This window comes from Kryptolebias marmoratus, linkage group LG7 (genome assembly GCF_001649575.2).
Source record: "Kryptolebias marmoratus isolate JLee-2015 linkage group LG7, ASM164957v2, whole genome shotgun sequence".
In the NCBI taxonomy this organism is placed as follows: domain Eukaryota; kingdom Metazoa; phylum Chordata; class Actinopteri; order Cyprinodontiformes; family Rivulidae; genus Kryptolebias; species Kryptolebias marmoratus.
The window spans coordinates 14,035,034-14,050,897 of NC_051436.1; the positions used below are offsets into that span (position 1 = coordinate 14,035,034).

General features: G+C 37.9%; 2 protein-coding genes across 7 annotated transcripts; one reads left to right on the forward strand and one right to left on the reverse strand.

Annotated features, from left to right (window-relative positions):
* The first annotated feature begins 2,590 nt into the window (after positions 1-2,590).
* cxcl19 (chemokine (C-X-C motif) ligand 19) lies at positions 2,591-6,118 on the forward strand. Its single transcript, XM_017438236.3, has 3 exons — positions 2,591-2,726; positions 3,720-3,855; positions 5,384-6,118. The coding sequence occupies exons 1-3, from the start codon at positions 2,675-2,677 to the stop codon at positions 5,508-5,510; spliced, it is 315 nt and encodes a 104-aa protein (XP_017293725.1). The 5' UTR covers positions 2,591-2,674; the 3' UTR covers positions 5,511-6,118.
* A 5,162-nt stretch (positions 6,119-11,280) lies between these two features.
* Positions 11,281-15,009, reverse strand: trmt10b (tRNA methyltransferase 10B). 6 transcript variants are annotated; one of them, XM_037976333.1, is made up of 9 exons: positions 14,965-15,009; positions 14,671-14,783; positions 14,165-14,273; positions 13,921-14,054; positions 13,639-13,791; positions 13,367-13,445; positions 13,042-13,109; positions 12,530-12,653; positions 11,281-12,452 (listed from the first exon to the last, which is right to left on the reverse strand). In XM_037976333.1, the coding sequence occupies exons 2-9, from the start codon at positions 14,779-14,781 to the stop codon at positions 12,316-12,318; spliced, it is 915 nt and encodes a 304-aa protein (XP_037832261.1). In that variant the 5' UTR covers positions 14,782-14,783; positions 14,965-15,009; the 3' UTR covers positions 11,281-12,315. The 6 variants fall into 6 exon arrangements, with proteins under 6 accessions (XP_037832261.1, XP_017293718.1, XP_024866899.1 ...); XM_017438229.1 differs by having other exon boundaries at positions 14,165-14,276; XM_025011131.2 differs by having other exon boundaries at positions 14,165-14,276; positions 14,893-14,969.
* Between the last annotated feature and the right edge of the window lie 855 nt (positions 15,010-15,864).

Consider the following 15,864-nt stretch of genomic DNA (forward strand, 5'->3'; position numbering starts at 1 on the left):
TTAGAGATTATGAAAACTTCTTGATCCTTTAATGCAAAATATCAAAAAAATTTGTGGTAGCAGAACTTTGTGGTAGTTTAAAACTTTTGCACTCCACTGTACTGTTCTGTTGTTTATTATCGATGACCTTAACAAACTAGTATAGTAAACGTAGTGCTTACTGCAACCGTTACAATATGATTTATTAGAGTCAAAATCCCCTCAAGTTTGTTTTTCACGAGATCAGAATTTTCGCCAAGTCACTTTATAATAAATCATTTAATTCCTGGCAGTCATGCGGTATGAAGGATTATTACCCACTTTAATTCCTCCTTTCTGACCTGAATATCCACTAATGACACGTGCCTGTAAGCACGAGGGACTATTATTGCTTCAGTGAGACAACAAAGATCAGCTTTAACCACTGAATGAGGAAGTGGTTTCTCCACGTCTGCTCTTTTATGATCTGCCTGTTAGAAGCTTCAACACCTTGTGATACTTGACATTTCAGGTACATTTCTGTGTGGTTTATCAGTCAAGTCCAAACACAAAAAAGGCTTAAAAACTAAAACAACTACACTTCTATTTTGTTGTTGAAGACATTTCGATTTTCATCTGAGGACCCACTCTTTTCTTTTGGATTTACTGTCCTGGATGAATGAGAATCTACACCAGCATATGTTATCAGTCAAGTAATTTGGAAATAAATAACATTTGCAAATTTTTTTTTTTTTACAGAAATTGTTGGTTTTAGGCCTAACTAAATAACCAGACCAGAAAAAAAAGACTTAATTTGGTTTACACTGACTGCAGCACTGCAGCAGACTTTTCATCTTAATTCAACAGAGTACAGATTATGGTTAGTAGGTCTACTATTAAATAAAACTGAAATAAACCAGATAGCAAACATTATTAATAGAGCAAACATTGAATGTAAGCTTATAGGATTAGTTCAAAAGCAGTCAGTATTTTACCTGAAATCTGAACAGTCTCCTGAAGGGGAGCTGTTAGCATTTTAATTTACATTGTCAAAGAAAAATGATAAATAAAATTTTAATGTTTCCCCCTAAATCTAAATTTTAAAAAAAAGGATTAATATTATTATGTTACATAGCAATTTGTTTTCTTTTTAAGACACAAGTATCCCAGCATCACAACTGATGTTGTGTTTCATTTGTACATGGATGTCAGAATTTCCAAGTTCCAAGTTGGAAAACGACAACTGAACATCCTCTCCCTGCCACTCCGACTCGGAAGGTCAGAGACTCCTGACCAACCCTGGCTTCAAAATACAATATGGTGTTAGCTGCAGTAATGAATGTTTTATTTTCACTTCTGTCAGTTTTCATCCTTTTAAATAAGTCGCACAAACAGTAGCCTAAGATTTTATCTTGGAAACATGATGCTACAGTGTCTGAATGCAGAGAAATACTTTGTATTGGTAATAATAGTTAACCTAGTCAAAGCAAATCTCAGGTTTCCTGAGATTCAGCTGGAAAAAGGGAATATCATTTCCAGATCTGAGGTTCCCGAGTGAAATGGAACGTAGTGTAAAGAAATCTCTTGGTAGTATCAAATTTCCTTAAAAGCATTGAAACCAGCTGCTGGTGTCAAAGTGAGGACAAAGAGATGGAAGAGCTTAAACCTCTTTTCACGCTCAGTTTATGCTGACTAAAAGGAGTTTATCACAAGTCAAAAAATGCATTCTTTCCATTCAAACTGTGTAGTTACATGTTCACTGATAGTGATTGGACAGGATTACCAAGATACAAACCGACTGACGAGAAAATAAAACATCTATTCCTGCAGCCATCGCAACTTCTCAGGTGCAAGTCAGCCATATTGAATTTTGATGTGCTGGTTGGTGAGAAACCTTCATGTGTCCAAGTCCGACATTTCGGGGCGCTCCAGGGTATTATTTTCTAACTTGGATCTCAGAAATGTCAACTTCTGAGAGCAAATTGAATGCACTAATACAGCATTTATTGTGTTTGTTAAATTTCATTAGCTGTGGTGGCCATCTTGAATTGGGTGGACTCCAAAAGGCAAACACTTGTAGATGTACATCCAGTGATCACTTTCTGAGAGTTTTATTTAAATCCATCCAGTGGTTCATGAGGTATTTTGTGAACAATATCTGACAGACCAACACACACACACAAGACATTACATGATTGCCCACCTTTCATGGTGGCGGGCGATGAAACAGACTTTTCAGCTTACTGACTGTATTGTGTTGTATGTAGAGAGTCAGAAAACCCCCCTTGGGGAAAACTACATCAAACACATTGTTTACAAATTGAATCAGATGATCAGATGCTATCATTTTCCATAAACAGAGCTGCAGATCTACAAGAAGCAGACAAAAAACCTCATTGCTTGATCTCAGCTGTGTTACATCTATCTGAGTGATTTCTGTGGCTGTTGACCACAGGCACATTGTGTCTTAACCTCAGTGAGGCCTCCAGTCGTTCCCTGAACCCACCATCCCATGACTACCTTCTGCTGCACATGTGAACACACCAAAGTGAAACCACACACAAACACTGTATGTTTTCTTCCCCCCACAAACATCTCATTTCAATATGAGCACATGATTGCTGCATATATAAATACGCCACTGCAGGGATACGCTCTCAGTTGCAACTGCTTGTCTGATCTTTTCTGTTCAAGAACCAGCAGCTGAAGGAACAAGATGAAACTCTGCATCCTGCCAATCCTCGGGACTCTGATCGTGCTCGTTAACGGTAAGAGCTACAAAAAAACACTGAACCTATAGTCCAGAATAAAATGTTTGTCAGAGAGGAAACAAACAGGTGGTGCTTGTTTAGTTACTATGAATTAATGTGGCAGGAATTTCCATCTTAAACTGTGTACTGTATTGGAAGTAAACTAAAACAAACTCGCTGGAAGCTCTGCGAGATGTTTAGTCATATTTCTCTTGAATTTCTGGAGACCACAAATATCTAAGAGTTTAATATAAACTACAATCTGTTTTTGGGGACTTCAGTCAGCAGTGGACCGGTGGGTTGAGGTGATTATCTACAAAAATTTACTGCATGTCGAATTTAAATTCCCTTTTGACAGGAAAACTTGAGAGTTTACCTTCATGTAGATGTGACCTTGGCTAGAACGTATCCAAGCCTGTGGGAACTGGGGGTGCTGAGGGTGCTACTGCACCAGCTCGCCCCAGAACCTGGAAAAGAAAAAGCGGGTAAAGAAAATGGATGGACTGACAGATGAATGGGTAAATTTAAATATTTTATAATCCAGTTGTATCTTTATGATAACAACATATTAATGGGATAAATAAAGTTTGTTTTGTCACATCCCTTTTCTCTCTTTACACGTTTTCACAGCACCCTGTGTGTGAAACACGTTCCCATGGCTTCGATTGTGTCTGAGTGGTGATAACTGGCTGTTTCTACTGCTTTTCTGTTTATTTAAAACTTGGATCTCATTTTGCTTCAGAAGGACTTTAGTTGTTTTAGCTGAAGTGAAGAGGAAGAGGGTTTGTGAAACATGAGGAAGCAGAGTGTAATAATTTCACAAGTTGTTGGATGTGATGAAATGTTTTGATAGAAAGTGGATTTCTCAGTGTTTGATTTATGAATTGACAGTGATGCAAATAACAGCATAAAAAGGCAGTGCTGATTTCCAAGTGAAGTGAAGAAAAAAAACACGTTTTTCTGCTTTAATTGGTGAAATGTGTATTTTGACTGACTGTGTATTGATGACAGGAATGCCGCCGATCAGCAGGGACTTCAACGCGCACTGTCGGTGCCCGCAGGTGGAGTCAAGGATCATCCCTCCGGAGAGTCTGAAGAGCCTTAAACTGGTCCCAGAGGGGCCTCACTGCGCCGAAATTGAAGTCATGTGAGGAAATTCAACACACAAAGTCTGAGTTATTTCACACAGTGACGTTTTATATAACTTTTAATGGTGATTTATTTTTTAAACTGGAACTAAACAATATTAGGGCAGCGATAGATGGCTATGTTTCCAGGTTTAGATAACTTTTATGAAACCAATACCTCAAAAAATCCAGGGGGAGTTCAAAAAAAAAGTGCAGCTTCCTGTTGGATTATATCGCCAAGAGACTTTTTTGTGACTCTGTAAATTTAAATTTAATCTGTAAAAAATCTGGACATCAAATTGTTCATTAGAGCTGTTAATTAAAGAGATAGCTTGGTCATTTCTGAAGGGATGTTCTGACAAATAGTTATTAATAGTTATTAACATCTGTCACATAGCACAGGGTATGAAGTCTTTCCCATAAACAACATGCCAGAGTAAAACAAAGCTCCACAACTAATATTAAACCTCAACACTTCTGCATGACTTTGTTCAGTTTGTCGCTGTTTTCTCCAGCGAACAGCATCAGTGTTGCTATGAATGTTGAGCAAACATCCTCTTGATGGTGCCGAGGCTGCTGAAAGCATTATTCCACCTCGTATTGGTGTGTCTAGTCAGTCAAAAGTTTACTCAACTCCTGGCAGACCGATACATTCTCAACATCTACGCAGTTTAAGCTCAGCATGTGTACATTCCAGTAGTAACACAAACATTGTTCGGCTGGAAAAAAAAGCAACAAGCTAAACAAATGGTGTCGTGCAAAAATGTAGAGGTTTAATATTAGCTAATGTAGCATTCTTTCACACAGGCATATCATTTTTGAGCAAGAGTTGTTTGATAAACCTGAACAACTATACAAAGCAGGCTAGCCGTTAGCCTAGCCTGGACAAAGACTTCTGCCCATTTTCTCCAAACTCTGTGCAATGATAACTATTTGACAGAAGATCACCAGACTCTCCCTTTAAAGTGTTTTGGTCCAAACTTTCTAAAACAATCATTGCTCAAATAGTCAATAACAGAGCTATATATTACACCAGTTATTATTATTCTGATTTCTTACTGGTCTGTGATTCCCTTTCACATGTCAGGGGCTTTTAAAAACAATTAGCTGAGCTAGAGTTCATCCTGGTTCAGTTTGCAGGACTCTTGTGAAATATCTCCCACGTTTGCAACATCTTACTAAAATGACAAAGTTAGACAGATTTGTATCTCCTGTTACAGTGAACTTGAGAGTTGTGTAACAGTGAAATCAGGTCATTACAGAATTTGTTTTGCAATATTTATGATTTCACTGGAAAGCAGGCTGACTGGCAGCCAACTGGAATATTTCCCTCGTAGGCTTAGTTATCTCATTTTTAATCAGAAAGTTGATTCCTGGCAGGGTTGTGACGCTGACTGGTGAATCAGTCATGCCTCACTTCACAACTTTGATCGCTGCGAGACGTCCTGCACAGTCAGAAACATAGAAAGCTGCTGGAGCGAGGATGCTTGTCACAGCCTGCGAAATTTCTAGAGTTTGGTTTTCATGGTTTTATATTTCTTGTCTCAGAGCCGGCTTGACGAGCGGGGAGAAGATCTGCCTCAACCCTCGATCCGCCTGGGTGAAGAAGCTGGTCCACTTTGTCCTGGAGAAGCAGCTTCATAAGAAGCAAGCCATTCCCAAGAACAAAGCATGAAGAATCCCTGTAACCCAAACAGTACTCCAATTCAGAGTTGATATCTGCGACCATGAGCCATTTGTTGTGTATCTTTTCTGATTTCCGTTTTGATTTTTGAAGTTTGATAATTGTTAATCCAGTTATTTTTTATTCCGTTAGTCCTTTTGCTTTTTTTATCATCATTATTATTATTATTTTTATTGCAGTTTTTTAGGGTTGTATTATTTTTTTGTATTTCTTTGCCAAGACATTTGCAAGAGATTTATGTTTAGAGGGTTGGTCCAAATAAGAGTAAAGAAAATAAGGTGTGATGATGAGTGAAATGTCAACATTTCACTGCAGTAGAAAAGATTTGAAAGACTGTCTGCAAGGTATTTCACTGTGCTTTGTAGAGACTCGTGAGGCTGTGTATGTCCGTTTGACTGCACATAGTTTATATAGCAAATATGTGGCATTATAACATGTAGCAGACTGTTTTTTCATTTGTAAGACTCATTTTCACAAAGCTTTTTATGCTGCAGCTTTAAATTAAATTGGTTAGTTAATGTTTCATGTGAAAAATGTGTTACTGACAAATCTAACGTGAGGCTTTCAAAATAAATTATGTAAAGGTTGAAAAAGTAAAATGCATTGTTTCTTGTATTTATTCTTGTGTGTGTGTTTGGATGTGAATTGTGTTTTAGCGTGTTGAAAATGAGTTAATCTTATTAAGTTAATATTATAAACTGAGCCTAATCTATGCATGTTTCCCATATTGGCACCTTCAGTTTAGCTTTCTGCTAATTATGACTAATAATTTACTTTGTATGTATGCCTGATGTCATCTGTTTTCTTGAAAGTCAGTATCTAACCTGAATTTATCTTAGCAAAAAATCACAAATGTTAAACTGAACTTAAAGAGAATCTGTAGAGACAAAGGTTTTGTTCAGACTGGACAACTGTGAACTCGTTCATTCTGTTTTACTTTCAGTCAGAAGTCAAACTCTTCCAAGGTTTATGTCTGAAAAACAAACTGGATTTCCAACTTGGAAACCTGAGCATTTTGACAATTCCTGACTATTTAATTCATCCTTGAACATGAAAAGTGGTGTTAGCTACAGTAAAAAGCACTGAAACAGAAATACTCTGGAATGGGACTGGGTGAGTTGCGCGGCCACCATCTCGCTAGGTGCTGTGCGTATTACCAAAAACACATAAAACAGACTTATTTTGCACAAAATAAACATATATTTTGTGAAGATAAAGTGGATACGAGTAGGCTATAATGAGCCTTCTCGTCAAACATTAATGCTGACCTGTTCCCAAACTCAAAAAAATTTGTAATGAACCTTTACAAGCTGTCACTTTATACCAATTGGCTAGTGTTCAACTCAGTGATAAAAATACCAAGTGCTGTAATCATTCTAGCCAGACCAAAATATAATTCGTCTGCTCAGTGTAACCAGAGCTCTGCTACCAGCATCTGTTAATTGCAGCTAAACTAATAACTTAAACTTATATATTGTAATATTTCCTCATAATTCTGGAAATATTTAGCCTATACGTTTTTTCACTATTTTTTAGCATATCTACTTTACCCATAAAATATGTTGGTAGACTAACAGCTGAAGATGGTGGGAAACTTATTACTGTAGCACAAATATTTTTGGATTAATGAAGAATTTTCTGACAGGATAAGCATAAACATTGAACAAGTTGCAGTTACAAAAGACTTGGAATACACTTGAGCTTTTAATCGCTTCACAAACCCCATAAATGTTTGGCCTTTCTTGTAAAAAGGCTGTGAAACTCTCTTCTATATAAATATGTCAGGATTTGGTGAGTTAGGACCCAAGCATGCAGACTGAATTACAGAGAAGTGTCAAGATAAGGAGTCTAATAACAAAATAACACAGCTGTCTGGATAGCAAGAAAAATACAATGAGTTCAAAGCAAAGAGCACCACAAAGAGAACAAGCAGTTTGACAGATGGATGACAAAGTGAGAACTTTGAGTTTAAGTACTGGAGGGAAGAGGAGCAACTGGATGCAGCTGGGCTGGTTGGCAAATGAGGGGCAGAGGAGGACCGACTGAGGGAATGCAATGATGAATGAGACAGGGGACAAACAGGAAATCAACAAGAAGATATTCAAACGAAAGCACAAAGAAAGACGCACTCAGACATCGCAAACCTCCTCCAATCCGATCCGAATCATAATCTGGATCAGCACCAACATTTAATCCATTGTTTTTTGTGACAACTCCAACATTTTCTGAACATTTCTTCCAAATCTGTTCATTAGTTTTTACCTGATCTTTGCTAACAGACAGACAAACAACCAGAAACAGGACTTCCTTGGTGGAGGAAACAAAAGGGTCACATGTTGGAGCAGAGACAAGTTTTTACCAAAGGGGTTACCCGTGACCTTGACCTTTGACCCCATGAACCTTGAAATCAGCAGGCATCATCTTTGACCCATAAGGTGTCCAGCTGTACAGTTTGACATTCCTATTATCCAGCTGCAGAGTTAGAGGCTGATCTGTGACCTTTGACCGGATCACCACCAAAATTAAATCACTTGTTCCTTGTACCATGTTTGACATGAAAATCTGTTCATAACTTTTTGAGTAATCTTGTACATAGACAGACAAACGCTACTGAAAACATAACCTTATATATGAGGTAACAACAAGATAAAATGAACTGTAGCTACATTAACAAAAATAATAATGATGATTAAAAAAAACAATCACAAAAACCAAGGACCATGACAATATCCCTCTGCTGAAATATGTTTGTATCACGTTCTGAAACATCTAAATGAAGGTTTGTAGTTTTTTCTTGGGTCTTTAGTTCATGGAAAGACTCACTTCAACCTTTAAATACCCTCAGGTAAACTATAAAAGAGACAGATATTGTAAATCAAGCTTCTCCAACCATGAGTCACTGAAACCAGTGATTCCAGGAAGTGCAAACAAAAACCCTGACTGTTTATCTCCTTCACGTCGCAGCCAAGATTAGCGTACTTCACACCTTAATTAAACCTTTAAGGATGCAATCCTTAAAAGCATGCATTTACGTGTATCTATTTAATTCTTTAGAATGATGTAAACTTTACAGGTGACTAATAATCAAACACATTCTTGGATCCTGGCTTGCTTTCAGCTCTAAACTTGAAAAAAAAAATCTACTGAAATGATCAGGTCTGAGAAAAGGTAACACTGACACAGTCATCTGTTGTGTTCTTGTGAAACACATCCATCCTGTGAAGTTATCACAGAAATCAAAACTCTTACAGATATAATTAATATCAGAATGTGTCCTGGGTAGGGGGGGCAGAAGTGGTAGGTGACTCATAATCAAACACATTATTGGATTATTTCAGCAGAAAAACACCTGAGAAGCAGAAAAACCTTCCAGGACGGTGGTCCTTGAGGCCGGGAGTTTGATACCCCTGGTTTAGAGCAGCCCACACCTGATTCAAGTGGTTTAGATTTCAGTGAAAACTTCACAGAACGGATATGTTTCACAAGAACACAAAAGATGACTGTATCACAGCGGCGCCAGATTCACTGTTGAGGTGTGTGTGTGTGGGGGGGGACCAACTGCAGTCATGAATAAGATGTTCTTTCACAGAGATGTGTAGATAGATATTTCTCTGTTTATCAACAGTAAAGTGTGTTATTAGTGAAATGAACAGTGTCTCTTTTGTTTGTCAGCCTCTCATCATCGCTCTTCTCTCATCTGTGAACAACAAGGGGCCATTTTGACCTCATAACCTCAATTTATTCACCTTGCAAGTTTACAACTAAGACATAATTTGATTTAATTAGCTAAACAGTGAATTTTAAAACTAAAATAGACTTTTTAATTTAACAGACAAAGTTTAATTATGCATCAAGCTTTTACCTGTATCCAATCATCATCAAGCAACAATTAATTAATTAATTAATTAATTAAAGTTTTCACCTGTGATTCTTTTATTCAAATCATTTCTTAGGAACGATGATCATCAGTAAAACTAACTGCTTTATGAAAAAGGTAAACACAAGTAAATAATCTACACTGGGAGATGGTGAGGAAAGCAAACGATTTAAGGAATGTAGTTACCAACAAACTTTATTTTGAGGGTAAAAACAAGGAGACTGACAGAAATGTTTGCTCATTTCAGTCTCAGATTTCCTATAAATCATCGGGTGGTTCACTGACGTCACCCCAGCCCTGGATGTCTGAGATTAGCCGACACTGTTTCTGAGTGACATGCATTCAGAAACCCAAACAGACCTGCTGCCACAATCTTGACTAATTTCTTCTTCTGTTATTTCAGAGATGAGAAGGTAATTCTCTTCTTCTTCTCCTCCTCCGGCTAAATTTTCTCCAAAGTAACCTGCCATCGCAGCGCAGTTGCAAACTCCAGCTGCTTTTAGACGAGCAAAAATGACAAACTATCCGCACAATTTTTTGTCAACCCTGACAGCAAAAGTTTTCTGCTTTGGGCCAAATATAGGTGAACTTTTTGGCCTGGACCCGTAAACACGTAACACGTCCAGTGCACCCAGGAAGTGCTACAACCTGCTGCTACAGTTTTAACTTAACCTAAAAGGGAAATAAAAAATCTAAAAAATTTGTTTTTATGTTTTTCTTTTAGTTAAACACGATCATAAAACCCTCCAGTGGTCCGTTTATCTGATTTCAAACGTTAATGACTTGTTTTTAGAGGTTTTATGTCAGAATCCTGAGGCGAGGTGATTGTGTGGGCGGAGTCACCTCCCTGGTTGGTGACGTAGGAGGCGGGGCCAGCTGCTGCAGACCTCTGTAGGACACTGAGGAGGTTAATGTCTCAGTGTTTATCAGGGAACATGAAAAATGGTCTGGAGTGATGCTGTCGGGAACCGGAGCCCCACATTTCACCAGAAGAACCCGAGAGGTTTACAGTGAGGTCACACAGACTGCGAGGAGTTTCTCATCCAGACAGCGGGAGGTGGTTCTTCTAATGAAGGTTTATATTTCAGGTGGTCCTAAACATGAACTGCACAGTCAGTCAGCAGACTTTGGGTTGCCAAACTAACTACATCCATCAAACTTTATTGTCCTTCAGGAAGCTGAAGAACGACTCAGATGTTGGAATTTCGGTCGGTTGACACAATTAATACAACAAACTAAACCATTTCACCCCGACTGTCTGGATTTACTGTTTACTGCCTTGTTCACATTCCTGTTTGACTCTCCATACGTCACACTTCGAAGCGATCACAGAAAAGGCCAAAGAGACCCCAGTAATGTTTTTGATCTTTTACTATTAATTTTAATTTTGTGTAAATTACTTAAATGAAAGACTCAGAAAACAAGCACCTCTTATGACTTTCTTTTGATTTATCTTAGCTTCAAAAACCACTTTCCATTCAAACTATAAATGTTAGATTCAGCTGGTTCGAGTTGATTCAGATTGGAGGGCTGATGCAGAGGAGGAGAGTGCTTCTCTTCTCAGTTCCAGCTAAAAAAAGACTCTTTAAACAATCCGCACTTCCCAAATTAAACAAATTGAACTCTTCGTCTTCACGCAGGCTTAAGGGGAACTGGAGCCAATAATACCAGCAACCGCTGGATACAAAGAAAATACATAAACAGCTGGTTCAAAATAAATTCAGTTATGGGAATGTTTTTATGGAGCTGGGTTTTAGCCAAGGCAAATACAGAGAAACCTCCATTAAGTTTCAATGGAGACTACAGAATGAGAAGATTTTTTACTCAACATGGTGGCGAAATATCGTTTTTACCTTGCACTTGACATAAAAGAATGTTTAGAGACTTATTTAATAGTTTATTTGTCCAAAAAAGCAAACATAGCATCACTTTGCAAAGTTGCTTCTCCTGAAACTGAACTCAAGAAAATGCTTCCTGAGAAACTGTTTGACTGTAAGTCTTACCCGTCGGGAGAAAAAAAAACATCTGCTGAAGCCGGCCTTGCGTAGAATTTACACAGTGATGGAATATTTATGTAAAGTTCCTGCGAAATATTCAAGCAGTTGTTTAAATGTGCAATTAGTTGTCACTGTCCTTTAAAGGTAGTGTGAGTTCAGTGAAAATTCAGAAGATTTTTACTTTTTTTTGTTCATGATTCCTTTATCAGCTAACTAAAATCTTACTAAAACTTCCAACAATATCAGAATAAACTAAACCCAACAGTCCAGATTACCCACTAGTGTTGTCCTTACACGTTTCCAGTTTCATCACTCAGCACCTCGAGTTAGAGCGTTAAAATTTGATCTGTTCCTCTAAACATCTGAGCAGAAAGCCGCATATCACTAAACGGCAGTCAGAAAATGAACTAATTAGCAGCGATTCTCAATAATGTGTACACATCAGGATGAAATTAAAATCTTACAGTAAAGATTGTGACGCAGGGACATTTTGCTGCAACAGAAGTTGGTGGACCAGCCAAAGCAAAAAGTCACAAATATATATATTTTAAAAAAATGCATCTCAAAAGAAAATCTACTGCGAGCTAAGGCCAAAAGCTGAATTAGAAAACACAAGACAGGCTTTAAAAGAAAAAAACAATCTGAATATGATGCCAGCAAATGATCTCTGAAGAGGCCTGAGAAAAACCTGGCTGAGCTGAAACGTTTCTGTTCGGTCACTGTGGAGAACGGAGCGAAGACTGATAAGAAGGAACATGATCTGAATGCGTGCTAAGATGGAGGAAAACTTGAAACGGTTTGAAAACAATCTGATCAGAACTGAATGATGAAAACAAACCGAACTATCAGGTGCAACAGGCTGCACGTTGTTGCAAGGTTAAATCAGTCTTTTACCCTAATGTCCAATAACTTAACGACGTCCTTAACGACTGTCCTGCGTCTGTGTCGCAGCAGGAAGTGGTGTTGATGAGATGACATAACCCTTCCCCGCAGGAAACCAGGCCTGCAGAGCTTGCGTCCAGCTGTCGGTCTCAGAGAATGTTAACAAGATGTCGAACACTGCGGACGAGGACGTAAATGTTAAAAACAAAAACAAGAGACTTTAAAACGTGTCACAGACGGGTGTTGGCACTTGCCTTGATTCACTGCGAGAATCTTTGAGTGGAAGTTCTTCACGTTGTTTCTCTTCACCATGTACTCGTCGATGGGGAGCCTCGCTGTGTGGACGCTCAGCTCTCTGGCTCTGGACAGGCTCAGCTTCTGCAGCGGAGAGACAATTCAACACGATAACTGCTATACCTGCCCTTTACACACACGCTACTCTGATCTGAGCTATTTGTTGGATATTGCCCTAAAAGTTGGAGCTACTGTGATTAAGTTAAAATGAACAGTAATGAGACGGATAGCTGCAGTTAGGGTTACCACTTCTATCCGGGTCATGAGCTGGCTGAATAAGAAGTGGACCCGATCTTCACACTGTGCATAAAGTCCATCTAATCACCATGGAAACGCAGTTTGTGTAGCATAAAAATAAGTCCGAGTAACGTCTAAATGTTACATGTCGCCCCCCCTCCCTTCATAACACCTCACCCCTCCTAGGAAAAGCGTCCCGCAGTTTGAGAACCACATTTCAAATATATTTTAATACCTTCTGGATGCTTTCGTCAACAAGACCACCGAGGACGTACACCTTGTCTGCATCCACTGTCTCCAAAGCTTAACCAAAAAGAAGAAAAACAAAATGTGTAAATTTACATAAATACTTGTAGTGTTGAGTATCTTTGCTCTGAAACTCTGACACCTATATTTCTCCTAGGTATATTTATTTGAAGTTTTTCATGATAAAAGGTGAGCAAATTATAGCTGAATGGCACCCTCTGCTGGTCAAAAGATGTAACATAAAAAATAAACTCACAGCTACTGCAGAATTCAACCATTGAAAATATGTGGAAATAAACTCAAATTTGCCAAACCTTCATCAGCATCAGGAGTGAGGTAGACAACAGTTTCTTGAGGGAACAGGTCTAAACAATTTTGTTCTGTTATGTCCATCTAAAATTTAAGAAGACAAAAAATACAATTCTAACTTTTCTATTGAAAACAAACTGAGACAACAAGAAACCTGAAAGTAAAAGTTCTTAAAAAAAGAGAAATGTTTCTATGCATGTTTCTAGGAGTTTTCTGTTTCTCTATAAAAAAAAAAAGGTTTCCTGAGGATAAAAAGAATACAAAGAACAATAATCACTGTGTAGTTGAGGAAGCCGTCGTTCATGCGAACACACTCCCTGTAGAGCCGACTGTCCTCCTCCAGGTCGGTCAGGATCAGGTGAAACGGTCGAGTTGCCCTCCTGTTCGACCCGTACAGGCGCCGTAACTGACCAGCCAGCCGGCTTATCTCCTGACCAAAACAGAAGTCAATCCTTTATTTTTTTTAGTTTTAAGAAGTGTCTGAGGCTGGAAACCAGAACCCTCGTTGTGCCGTGATTTTAAAGGCTGTAAGGTCTGACCCTGCCACTCTGCCACCCACCTTGTCAGACATGCAGTCCGTCATACTGAGGTCAACACACAGTCTGAGTCCGGTGGTCTGAGCCTCGGCTAAACGCTCTTTGGTGATCGCCTTCAGAACTCGTTTGGTAAACTGAGGATGGTCTGTGTGAGGACCTTTACAGGAAGAAGAGCAAAAAAGTGACGAAATTATTTATAGAATCCAAATAATTTAATTTCCTGTGTTCCTAATTTGCTCAGTTTTTTTTCTTTCTTCTCATTTTTACCGGATTCCTGCGCTCGATTGACTCTCCTCCTCTGTTTCTCTTCCTTTCTTTTGCTCTTCTTCGCAGCCAGCTGTCTCTCCCAGTTCCTCTGTTTCCTCAGTACATTCTTCTGCTCGTGAATTTAAAAAAAGAAACAAGCAGCGCAAATTATTTCACATGTACACAAATATTTGGGACACATTACTTATAAAATGTGGCCTACAATAAATATATATATATATATATATATATATATATCAAACTAGATGGTCACTTATAAGTACAATAAAACAAATCAAAACACATTAATGTTAAAACATGGCAGCCTAAACAGGTAATGATTTCCATTTTCATAACAATTTGATACATTTAAAAGGGAACAAGATAAATGTGTAAACTAAAATAAATTAATATTCAGAAAAGACATTTGAATAGTTTATGTACTGATTTACACCCATCGGTGAAGGAGCAGAGCCATCCAACATAGCTTTAAAGTAATTTTTTTTACTAGGCTCTAAAATACTTACAGAACACTCTGCACCAACTCTCCTGGTTCTTCTGTCCTCTCCATCAGCCTCCAGGTCTATGTGAAGAAGACCCAATAGCTCTGACGCATCGTTCAGATGCGTTTCACACATTCCTGAATATGTTGTACATCAGTCAGCAGCAGTTAAAAACGTGTTAGTTTTCTGGTCGTTTGGACGTTTTAAGTGTCAAGATAAACAAATACTTGAAACACTTCGACATACTTTTTGTAAAGAACAATACGCAGTGAAAGTACAAAAAGAGATGTGAGACAGTAAAGGTGGACAGAAACATGCCTGTTCTGAGGAGTTGTCGCTTTCGTCGCTTGCAAATGACGTCATCGTCAGAACGAGGGGGGCTGAAAACATTAATTTATTTCATACTTGTTTAATCATTTATGTCGAATTACTTAATTACACATTTATTTGACTTATTTAGTATAAATGTAGTGTTGTGATGGGTAAAATGTTATAACATTATGTCCATATCAGCGTCACTGAACTACAGTACAAGAAACTCTTTTTCAGTGGTGAGGGTTGTGTTTCCGCCAGTCAACCAGCAGAGGGCGGTGTTGGAGAGAATAAACAAAGGAAGAAATCCAATCAATTCAGCCAAAACCCAAACGAAACAAAATCAAATATAAACTTCTAAAAACATATACACTAACCCTTCTAATACCAGTAACAAATAGCTTTATTTGATCAAAAATGATTTGTGAGTTATGGATTATTATTTTCATCAAACAAATGAAAAACTGGCAAAACGTATGATACTTAAAAGGGGCGATTTATTGTAAATTATGTACCAAATTAAAGAATGCAATATCATTCGAAAGTAACATGCTGAGACTTTAACAAATTTATCACTAAATAAATTTAACAATATTATGGTATTTAGGAGGGCTGAAATTTTACCAGGAAGCAAATATGTAGTTGGTTTTATATGCCTAATCACTCATTAACGCAAATAAATGCATACATTTTAAAATCATTCCTCTTTTCAATTCTATTTATTTACATTTTTATTTAAACTATCCAGTGTACATTTTAGTAGTCCACTATAAAAACTGCACATTGGGGATACTTGTGTTATTTTCAGTATCAGTAAAGTAATGTAAAATGTAGCTTGTTTTAGCTTGGTCATTCCAACTTTTAGAAGCTGCATAAAACAACTTCATCATAGCTTTAAGTATTTTA